This window comes from Notolepis coatsorum, assembly GCF_963971535.1.
Source record: "Notolepis coatsorum genome assembly, chromosome: 8".
In the NCBI taxonomy this organism is placed as follows: Eukaryota; Metazoa; Chordata; class Actinopteri; order Aulopiformes; family Paralepididae; genus Notolepis; species Notolepis coatsorum.
The window spans coordinates 154,773,417-154,785,178 of NC_140172.1; the positions used below are offsets into that span (position 1 = coordinate 154,773,417).

An 11,762-nucleotide genomic window follows, 5' to 3' on the forward strand; every position below is an offset into this window, starting at 1 on the left:
AGAGAGACCAGTCCTGACCTGCAGGAAGGAGACACGTTCAGCGTTCAGCTCCTGCTCTACGGCTCTGATTGTGTCTGAAAGGGTTGACATCTCTCTGTCCAGCCCCTCAATCTTCTCCTTCATCGTCTGGCTCTTCTGCTCCTCTTCCTCATTCAGTGCAGCTAGCCTGGCCTCCTTTTCCTCATGGAGAAACTGGTGAAGCTTCTTAAACTCCTCCTTAATCTGCTTCTCTGTGTGCAGGGCCTGGACCTGGAGATTATGGGGTTAAAAATCATGTCTCTCCCACAATGGACTACAAATGTACAATAGCCCACTTATTTCTACAATGTGCAGGTTGAGTGCAGCTACAACCGTACAGTAAATTATTTATCATTAACACTGAATATTTGTACCTTTAAGTATTCTGCTGTGCGGACGCATGTTTGTTTGATTTCTTTAAAGGCCTGTAGCTTGTCGCGTAAGGTCTTCAGTGGAGCCTGGAGCTTCTTCTGCAATGGAATTCATTCATTCATTCATTCATGATGCATTTCACTTGAAAGATGCAAGTCTCCCCCCTGAGGACTCTGAGCTGCAGCACCGGTTTCAACACACGGACTGGAGTACGTTTGCCACCCAGGCCACCCTGGACTCCCACACTGACATTGACTCCCACACTGACATTGACTCCCACACTGACATTGACTCCCACACTGACATTGACTCCCACACTGACATTGACTCCCACACTGACATTGACTCCCACGCTGACATTGACTCCCACGCTGACATTGACTCCCACGCTGACATTGATTCCCACGCTGACATTGACTCCCACACTGACATTGACTCTCATGCTGACATTGACTACAACGATAACTGACTACAAAGTCAGCGCCCCCTCAATGGAGAGTGCTGATGCCTCTCTCACGGACCAGCTTAACTCCTTTTAGGCACGGTTTGGTGCAGACAGTGGCGACGCTAGCTCACCGGCTGACGACGTCACTGACGCACCGGCTGTCATGGAGGGGGGGGGGGGGGGCATCCGCGGGGGGGGGGCACTCTCTCATTGACGGAACACAGTGTGAGAAGAGTATTTATGCGGGTGAACACCAGGAAGGCTGCTGGCCCAGATAGGATAACAGGACGTATACCTAAGTCCTGTGCTAACCAGCTAGCCCCTGTGTTCACCACCATATTTAATCTATCCCTGGCGGAGTCAGTAGTCCCTGCCTGCTTCAAGGTGTCTACTATAATACCGGTACCAAAGAAACCCTCCCCAACAGGTCTGAATGACTACAGACCGGTGGCACTCACCTCTGTGGTCACGAAGTGTTTTGAGAGGCCGGTTAAGGATTACATTTGTGCCTCCCTCCCCAGTGATATGGACCCTATGCAATTTGCATACAGGCCAAATAGGTCCACCGACGATGCGGTCTCCCAAGTACTGCACAGCACCCTCTCTCACCTAGACTGCCAGAAGGGGGGCTATGTGAGACTGTTGTTCATTGACTACAGCTCAGCGTTCAACACCATAGTCCCCACCAGACTGGTGGACAAGCTGATCGAGCTGGGTCTGAGCTCCGCTCTGAGCGCCTGGATACAGGACTTTCTGAGCGAAAGGCCCCAGGCGGTCAGGGTGTGGGGGTCAGACCTCCAAAACCATCACCCTGAGTATCGGGTCCCCCCAGGGCTGTGTCCTGAGCCCCCTGCTGTATTCACTATACACACATGATTGTGTGGCCAAGTTCAGCTCCAAACTCCATAGTGAAGTTTGTCACAACTAAGTGACAAACAGTCATATGTAAACAAGAAAAGCCCACACATAGCACATTAAATATACACTGTGTGTAAAACAACAATTGCAAGACTCTCAAAAAGAATCTAGTCCATACAAATCATTCAAACACAGTGACTGGTCACAGGAGTAGAAGACCCAACTGATGCTAGGAAGTGGAGAGAGTTCTCCTCACCAGACAGGTTGATGTCAGTGAGCGAGTCCCTGGTCGTGGTGGTCCCGGCTGCCGTGAGCAGGTTGACCGACTGGTCGTTGATGTGGTTGCAGTAGCTCAGGTCCAGTCTGGACAGCGAGGGCATCTGCCTGCTTATCAGCCGGAGAGACGTGTCCGTGACGTCCAGGCCGGCCAGACGCAGGTCCATCACATGCCGCAGCTTACAGCGGTTGTCTATCTGGCCTGAGTGAGAACAGAATGGAGAACATTGCGTTAACACAGATGAACACTTGGATTCTATTTATTTATTTATCTATTCATCTCAAAATGATAACTGGAACACAACTGCCTTTAATTAGCTGAAGAGTAGAAGCGGTGACAGATGTTTCAGCCCTTGGCCTTCATCAGTGTACTCTTCATCAGTGTACTCTTCGAGAGCTGAAACGCCTCTACCTGTTTCTACTCAACTAATTAAATGTTTGAAATGCAGTTGCATTCCAGTCATTATTTAGAGTTTTTTTTTTTTTTTTATAATATTTATGGTGAAGAGGAAGAGTCTTGTATTGAGCAGAATAAAGTTCCTCCCGTTTCTAACCATCTAATAATCCCTTCGGATCGCTGGGATATCATTAGATCCACTGGGGGTGGGGTTCCTAATGTGCTCCTAATTGGTCCGATCATGCGGTCCCACGGCCAGTTCCTACCTGGTCTGTTGTCTGTTGGGGGAGAGAGCAGGTCCCTCATCTGGGCGTCTTTGAGTCCTTCCACCCATTGGACATCCAGGGTGCGCAGCGGGGGGCAGCTGGAGGTGCAGAGAGCGGACACGGCCTCCCAGGAGCACCCAGAGAGCAACAGAACCCGCAGACCTGAGAGCCATGACGCAACATAACATGCTCAATTGACCGATACAAACAGAGCCAATTTCTTAAAGGCCCAATCAGTGACCCAAATGTTACTAAATCTAAGAAATAGGAATCATTGTCAAGTTGATTGACCGAGCTCTTGATACAAGAACTAACACTACACAACAAGGACATTTGTATTGTATTTGCTGTCTGTAAATGGTTTGTTTACACAGGAGTAAAAACTGATCAATATTCCCAATTTACAAAAAGGGGTTAAGAAAGTAAATTAGACGAGAGTCTAGAGATCTGTCTTTTATCTGCCTCCATGAAATAAAGAATTTAAGATGCAAAAGCGCGTGTCCGTCCCTTCAGAGTGCAAGATCCTTCATTGTTTGATAATGATATTTCTTGCTATGTGTAACCAATAGCCTTAAACGCAGTTTGGATCAACTACTGTCCTTCTGCAATGTATGTGAATCAACATACCCCACATTGATATGTTAACACTTTGGATGCCACGGACGACATAACACGTGTTATCAGCCCGCCCCCTGAATGCCCACGACGACAAATATCATTTTATTTTTTTATTGGCGATCTGAATTAATATTTCATCAACCGAGTCTACCGTTGGGAAACCAGCCCCATCAGGAGCTCAGATGTGGAAAAAAGCGCCCCCTATCGTCTCCCAGATGGTAATGCACCCTTTTGGAATGGACTGGGGAAAAAAAATCCGGAATCCACATTTTACTTCTCCCGCATGTACCCCGAGCCGATCGGATTCATTGTAGAGCATTGGATCAATAAAAGGATCGATTTTTGGAATGGCAATCAGGAATTGGAATAATCTTTTTGGATACCATCTGATCTCAGGTAAGGAATCTATTTTACCACTCTCAGGATAATCAGACCTGTTTTCACGGAGATATAAGCTTTTCCCCTATGTGTGACATATGGCTGTTTGGCTGTGCGAGCGATCAGAAAATATATCAGATCAGATATCAGATCGCCTATATAGCGTGCATACGTACACATATACTATCGATAATCTAGCGTTTATTTGAAAACGATTAATAAATAGGCCGACAAATTTGAACGTTTTTTGTGTGTATTCTAGAATATTACGTTTATTATGGAATATTTTTATTTTCCTTGAAAACAAGGGCTTTTCAAGATGCTATAAAACGGAAATTAACCGATAAAAAAAACAATCCGCTTCGACAATGTTGACTGGAAAATGAGTCATTGGATAAGCGACGGGCAGATTAGACACATGGCCATAATTTAAAACATAGATTAGGCGATATTAACGCTAACATTGAAGTGGATGATGGGCATTCAAGGGGGTAAAAAGGAAAACACGGCCGGCTCTGAAAGTGTTAAAGGCCCAGTATGTGATTCTGTTTACCATTATGTATTGTCCATACATCAATAGTAGCCATGGTTAAACCCTTGGCATGCGTACCTGGTAATCTGTTTATAAGCCAGCTTAGTTGTTTCTTGGATATGTTGGTCCAGCTGAGGTCCAGTGAGAGCGGCTGTCTGCGGATCACACCGCTGAGGATGAGCCCAGTGATGGACGAGCAGCGGTTCAGGTCGATCTTTGTCCAAAGTCTCTTATCACAGCACCTGGCCACCAAGCACAAAGACAGTTCAGCGACAAACCATACTTCATCGCATACTTTATGTCTAAAAAGGTCATAAAAGGACGATACCGGTCTGTTTGACATGTGGGTTCCAAGTCATTCTTGCCTTGAAAAAAAAGTCCTACAGTGCTGTGCAGAGCACAACAGGGTCTTGTAATCATTCTTGTCATATTGTGTGTGTGTGTGTGTGTGTGTGTGTGTGTGTGTGTGTGTGTGTGTGTCAGTGTCTTGTGTTCACATCAGCCATAACTCCTATAGTTCCGATCCGATTTGGATGAAAGTTTGTTGCACACAGGTTGAAAGCAGGCCAATATATTTCAACAAGTATTTTATTTGAATACATTTCCACCATTGTCCATTGAAATCAATATGGAGGATAAATGTTAGACCATTTGGCCAGTAATCAGCTTTCTGGCTCCAGTTTGCAACATGGAGATGCCAGAGTGAACCTTGTATTGTAGTTGATATACCTTAAATGCATTAAAAACTCACCCCCAGCTAATCCCCTAGTTCCATCAATATTATGCTGTCAGAACAGCCTCATGTATGTCGATTAGAAGTATTTAACGTTTGCTATTGCTTTAGCAACAAGTTGATCAATCTAGTGATCTTTGTCAAAATATTTTTTCATTATTTCAGAACATCTCTTAATCATATTATAACAAGACTGTGCTAGCTAAGCAGCAGCGCTGTGTTTATAGGTGAAGTATGTACAATGCTATTTTGGCCAAACAAGATGGCTGGTCTGAGCATAAAGCACATCACACATTCCACACGCCCACTTTCAGTCTCCAAGGGAAAGAGAGAATCCTTCCATTTATTTGTATAACTTGCTTTAAAAGTGAAATACAAATACTTCTGACAATTTAAAAGAGACCCATCACAGCTGTAGAAGAAGTGGATGTGGTGAATCATCAGGTGTGCCCTGTGCCGCTAGGCCCGCTATGGTTTATAAACAGTTCTCCAGGACTCTGAGTACTTAATGGCTCATGTGCACCGCTGTCACAGCCAGCGATTCCAAAGATGAAGGACATACGCATGCAGAGGAATGGAGGTAGATTCTAGTGAAGCGTCTCCCATTCATAGCAGGAAAGAAATATAAGCTAATAAGGGCTGGGACTTTATCGCATTAATTTCGATTAATTAACTACAGAATGAATTAAAAGAAAAAAAATGTATGCATTTAATCGCATGATGATTTTTCTTTATTGTGTAAGAATGTTACCTTTCAAATGAGACCAGACCCATGCATGTGCTATAAGTATAAAGTATAATAAATAGCTAATAACTTCTTTTCTTAGTCTGAATAAAATAAAATAAGAGAAATTGAGATCAATCAAGAGTTTTATTTTTTTCAATGGTCAACTGTTCTGGAATGTACTTGAAAGTACTGCGTTTTACTTTTACCTCGAAAGTGCTTGAGTTTACAAAAGGTCCTTTGTGCTGCCGCCTATATATATATATTATTCCTAAAATTGCTGCACTTTGTTAAAAATTGCATTGATCTGTTGGTCTGTGTAGTAGCTAATACAGGATTTCGCTGCTTAAACGTATGTATATGCATTTATTCACTCGTATAACAAAATGTATTTGAATTGAAAAACTTTGCTTTTCGCATCAAATATTGATATGAGATTAAAATGTAATACATTTTCGATTAATTAATGAATTAATTCGAATTGTATCGAGTCCCACCCAGTAATAACACATTTTCATAGGTGTGCATACCTTCGCAAAGCCCTCTCGAGTCTAAGGGTGTAATTATAATTTATTTATATATATATATATATATAATTATTTATTTTAGAAGTTTATACCTTCATTTATTTAGGAGAAATATTATCAATACACCTCTAAAAATTCTAAAAACCTGCTAGGATAAAGGGTGCATGTAGACGTGAACAACAGTAGCATTCAGAGAGCTAAACTAGCCGAGCAAGCCGGCAAAAAACAAACGGCTGATGGAAAGATGGCCAAGCGTGAGAGAGAAGAGAATGCTGCATTCCCCCAAAAGAAAGAGAGGAATTAATACCAAGACAGTTCTATTGAGTTTGGCTTCATATTTATAGGCAATGGGCAAAATCTTTACTAAATGTGTCATTTGCGGCGAGACGTTGAGAAATGGTGGAATGTAAAGCATGAAACCCAATGCAAAGTGAAGTGACACCAGACTACTAAACAGCCCGAGACGGTGGGTCGACCCGGGGAGCTGGTCCTCATAAGAAAGAGGAACCTGTGGTGACAAACCGGCCCCAGAACATTAGGGGAACGTTTTCCCAGGACTGGAAGAGACCAGGCATTGTGTGAGTGCTCTCTCTATTGCGCCAAAAAGCCACATACATAAAAGATATTTCAAAAGAAGTAGGCTACTTTTCTCCCATATGTGGGTAGTCAGTTATGTCAGTTATGTCAGTGTATACAATGGTAAAATAGAGGTTGGGAAAAAGTTGGGAACCACCGCATAGACAACGCATGGGGCACTAACTTGCAGAGCGGAGCCCTGACGTATTACGTTGACTTCTCACACCCAAATGAGGTTTATATTCTAGTATTGATAGCAGGTCTGAATCAGAATCAGAAATCTCATTTGCGTGTAAGAGCTCTCACCTCTCACACACAAACATGTCAAAAGACTGGCAAGGTCTTTTAAAAGTGTGAGGTTCTATTTTTTGGATATTGTGTTTTAGGTTGTGTTTTAGGTTGTTTGATAATGATAACTCAAATGAATAATTATAAATAAACCTGGAAAAGGAAAGACTCCAGCATGCCGGTTTTGTAACTTTTTCACATTATGGTGGAAATGTGAATATTATAAACATCCACTATAATGTATATAATGTCTTCACTTGAAAGACATCAGCATGCTTGAGTTGTTCCTTTATCAAGATGTCTGATGTTCATCATCAGTACAGAGCATCAACCAGAACAAACAACTTGAGTAAATTAGCTGTATATTCACCATCTGTTCCAGGTCTTGCTAACGCTCATGCAGACACACAGCTCGTTGTGTGCGAGATACCCAAAGATCTTCATCCACACCTCCCTGTGCAGGACGTGGGTCTTCCCGTCCACCAGGGGCACTCTGTCAGGAGGAGGGCTGACGGGGGGCGGCCGGATGACGTGGCGCTCCATCTGGACACACTTGGGCAGGGAGCGTGGGGGGGCGGGACGGGTGGTCGGGGAGCTCCTGTTGAAGCCCAGCGGAGTGATCTGACTGGTGTAGAAGTGCCGCAGCTCCCAGGGGGTCCCGTTCATCTCCTTGGCCCTGAGGTGGGTCAGGTCACCGCCGTTGCGGAAATGCCTCCTGGGCTCCTCGTTCTTGCTCTCCAGCTCCACCTTGAGGGGTTGGCGGTTCTCGTTGGCCAGGCACTCCTCAGTCTTCTGGATCTCCTGGCTCAGTGCTTTGCTCAGCTCCTTGCTCAGCTCCTTGTTGGGCAAACGGCGTTTGCGGCGAGCTTTGGGGAGTGGACCTTTCTCCTGGGTCTCACTGCCACCCTCGCTGCTGGGGCCGGTCTGTGGAGAGCTGCAGTGAGACTGGTCGCTGTCCAGGAGGGGCATTTTAATAGCAGGACTAAAAGGTTCTGTCTTTGAGTCTCTGTCATCTGCTTCTTCCTCTGCCTCTCCAAAGCGTCCCCTCCTCTCTATGGCGCTCCGGAAGTGAGACTCCCTTTCTTCTTCTTCATCCTCCTCCTCCTCCTCCTCCTCCTCCTCTTCGTCGTAGTCTTCCGTCATGATTTGATACAGAAGCTTTGGGAAGAAAGGATCGTCCAACCTCCCCTGTGGAAAAACATTTAAGAGGCAAGTAAGAGAAATGTGACTAATGACATCCCTAAGACATTTGTGTTCAAAACTATCTAATGTTATAATAATAATAATGCAAAAATTCTTCAGTCACTGCAAGTAAGAGAGCAGAGCACATAATGTACCTTCTTCCTCATGCAGAGATCCTCTTCCTCATCATCATCGAAGAGCTTCCTCTTCTTCCTCAGCTTGTCCTCAGGCCTGGGTCTGGGCAGGCCACACGGGGACAGCAGAGGCGGCTGTCTGTCGAGAGATTCATCTGGTCTGTACCTGGGTGTCTCCTCCCTATCGGGTCTCCTCTTGGCTGTAGATGGAAGGTCGCTCTCCTCCTTCACAAGTTTCTGCTCCCTCAGGAGGGAGCCATGGAGGTTGGAGGCGTACTTGAAGCCGGGGCCTCTCTTTTGCTTCGATACCAAAAGGGACAAAATGGGGCAAGACAACTTTATACCTTTAGCCTATATCAAGACGGGAGGGACTGCACTGAGCTACAAGGGGTACCCTAAGGGTTGATTAAGTAAATACTGTGCCCATGTGCCAAGAACAATACTACATTGTAAACCGTTTCCTGCCTCTGTGACAGACAAGACTAAAATCATGTGATGCAGAACCTAGATAAACAGGAAACGGCAACCTAGTAACAAAATTTGTACAGTACAGTACAGTATCTCTTCTAGGCATGGACCGATACCACTTTTTTTCATTGCCAAGTCATAAACTTTCATATCAGACCATATCAAGTACTGATCCGATTCATTGCTTTTACTAAACAGTATTCACCTTGTGTTTTTAGGCAACAAGGACACTGCCATCTTGCCAATTTTGTCTTTCAACTTCCTATGAGCTTGTGACACTGTATCAAGAAAGGTCTATATTAGTCTTTAAGGTGCGTAATCTTTTAACGAAAAACGCTGCGCGCTCCTGCTCCAGGAATACAAATCACATACAAATGTATTAAGCCGCTGAGTAATCTAAAAAGCAATAACTACATAACACACTTCTATTGGTACTCACTTTTCCTGTTTTCCCAGCGTGGTTGCACTTGGGACATTCCCAGCAGTTAAGAAGTTCATCATTCACCACTCCCGATCCGTCATTCACCTGAGAAAGTTGTAAGAAACCCAGAATTTCAGAAAAGGAACGGACAGACGGGAGTCTGCAGCCGTTTCCTCGTCACAAAGCATCATGCAGAGGGAAGTGAAAGTGATTATTACGACCTTCTTCTGTATGAGTACAGAATATTTAGCTATTTGCAACAAGTACAAAAGAAAGGGGAAACAAACTCCATGCCCATTGCGCAATAACTTTTTAAGAACACCTACTTCTGGCGCCTAGGTGGTGTAGTGGGCAAGGCGCTCGCCACCAATGCAGGAGACGCTGGGTTCGAGCCCAGCTCTCCGCATTGCTATCAGCTTGGCTGGTCGTTCATACTAACACAATTGGCAGTGTTAGGGGGTGGGAAAGCTGATGGGTGGGGATCGGACGTTGTGGACAGCGACTCCTACAGGTCGGTTGGTGCGCCTGCGCAGCAGAATCAGGAAGCAACGGGGGCGGCGTGTCCCTCGCACGCAGACCCCAGACGCTGAGCGATCGCGCTGTGCAGGTGAAAAGATGCGACGGTGGGGACATGTGATGTAAGGCTTCGTCCACATTGCAGCCAGCTTGTGGGAGGCATGGCCTAACAGCGTTCGAGACAGGGGAGGGTAGAATTGGACGATACGAAATTGGGATGGGAGAAAAATAGAAAATGTGAGAAAAAAAGTAGATGATAAAAAAAAGAACAACTACTTCTAACTTCTAACTCTGTCGGTGTGGCATCTATAATATGTTGTCGTTGTGCCAGTAACGTGGTGGGGGTGGAGCTAGACTCTCTGGCGGTGGTGTCAGAGAGGAGGAGCCTCGCTAAGCTCCACACCATCATGGACAACCCCTCCCACCCATTATACATGGACTTGGCTGATAGAAGGAGCATGTTCAGTGTTAGACTATGACTCCCCAGATGCAACACTGAACGGCACAGGAAGTCCTTCATTCCAACAGTCATCAGACTCTATAATGCATCACTGTGCCTCACTGAGTCACTGAGCACAGAGTGACATCACAAACTCTGGCATATCTTCATGGACTTTTTGCGACAATTTTATTTTACATATTTTACTGTATATTAGAGAATGTATATACCGGACTGTATTTTTATTCCTTATTCTTATTTGTGACTTTAGATTTTTGACTACCTAAATGTTTACTGTGAGCGATCTGTGGTGCTGAATTTCCCTCGGGATCAATAAAGTACTTCTATTCTATAATATTCTGTTGGTGTGCCATCTATACTACTGTGAGAAATAAAACAAATAGATTATACACAAGCTGTTGTGCGTTATAGACAACATAGACAGGTTTGACGAAGCAGTTGTGTTCTTTTTCTTTTTGACAGAATGGTTACGTGGGTGTACGCTACTTTACATGTTGCTTTGCATTTAGTTCAGGAAAATATCATCGGCAATGTGACTACTAGGACTCATACCATCTTTACTATTAGATGATTTCATCTAGGTATAACCTTGCCAGGCAATAGAGGTTGCCCGATTCCAAATGCAAAGAAAAGTTATTTGTTGGGTTTAGTGTAACATAAACAGGAAGTCCACACCAGTGACTCATCCAGTTGTGTTTTAAGACTTCTGTCCAACCCTCTGAGTCATGCAAGACAGTAGCATGACCAGGCACATTACAGTAAGTAGGATGACCTGGCATTCTGGTCACATTACAATAAACAGGTGAGTCACAAAGTAAAATCACCTGACTCTGGTAGCATCGGCTAGTCTTTTCCTACCTTGAGGCAGTTGGGATGCACAAACTCATTGCAGATGGAGCATTCCATGAGCATGACGTTGAACTTGTCCTCCTCCTCCTCCTCCAGAGTGTCCTCCACCGCTGTGTGGGGGAGAACCGGCTGCAAGGATCAAATATACACAATCAGAAAAAAATATTATAAAATAAAACATGTTTTTTCCTTCATAACAGATTGTAATAATGTGTCTTTGAGTTTTCATTGGACAGCAAAAGGTACGCAGAGACTCGTCATTGAAATGCTGGTGCTTTATTGCCGAATTTCCCTCAGGATAAATAAAGTATTTCTATTCTATTCTTTATCTAAGTTTTTGGTTTTTGAGGTCTCGTGTACTGTAATCGTGTTGTTTATTTGATAAATATTTCCTATGTATTAGTACAGGACAAATGGCTGACCAACTGTCTCTGTAATGTTACCGCTGCCTACTCACCGCGATGCACTGCCTCATGATGCAGGACTGCTTCATTCGCCCCGGCCCTCCGAACTTCTTCATGTCCTTGCAGAAGTGACACTCTGCACACTCTGTCCGGAGGCACGCCTCACACTTCCGGCAGCGCGTCCTCCTGCGCCTGGCGCCGGACGAGCTGCGGTTGGACGGCAGCTTGACCGCCGTTGTAGACGTCCCCATCTTGGGCTTGGGCCGGTTGGCTGCCCGCTGCTGGAGAAGGAGAAGGTGCAGCTTGGTAAAGCAATGCAT

The 11,762-nt window shown here is 44.8% G+C and overlaps 2 protein-coding genes across 2 annotated transcripts in view; both read right to left on the reverse strand.

The window, feature by feature from the left end:
• Positions 1 to 832, reverse strand: part of LOC311233644 (zinc-binding protein A33-like) — a gene marked incomplete at both ends in the record, with an annotated part of 3,117 nt that extends 2,285 nt beyond the window's left edge. The window contains 2 exons of the mRNA XM_084320610.1: positions 19 to 249; positions 821 to 832. Coding sequence (XP_084176736.1) covers positions 19 to 249; positions 821 to 832 — 243 coding nt within the window. The remainder of the gene's footprint in view (positions 1 to 18; positions 250 to 820) is intronic.
• Positions 833 to 1,878: 1,046 nt separating this feature from the next.
• On the reverse strand, positions 1,879 to 11,762 carry LOC311233645 (lysine-specific demethylase 2B-like; the record flags this gene model as incomplete). The annotated part of the gene is made up of 9 exons (XM_084320611.1): positions 1,879 to 2,171; positions 2,633 to 2,794; positions 4,239 to 4,402; positions 7,379 to 7,960; positions 8,192 to 8,196; positions 8,346 to 8,624; positions 9,232 to 9,318; positions 11,048 to 11,167; positions 11,496 to 11,762. The coding sequence occupies 9 exons, from the start codon at positions 11,760 to 11,762 to the stop codon at positions 1,879 to 1,881; spliced, it is 1,959 nt and encodes a 652-aa protein (XP_084176737.1).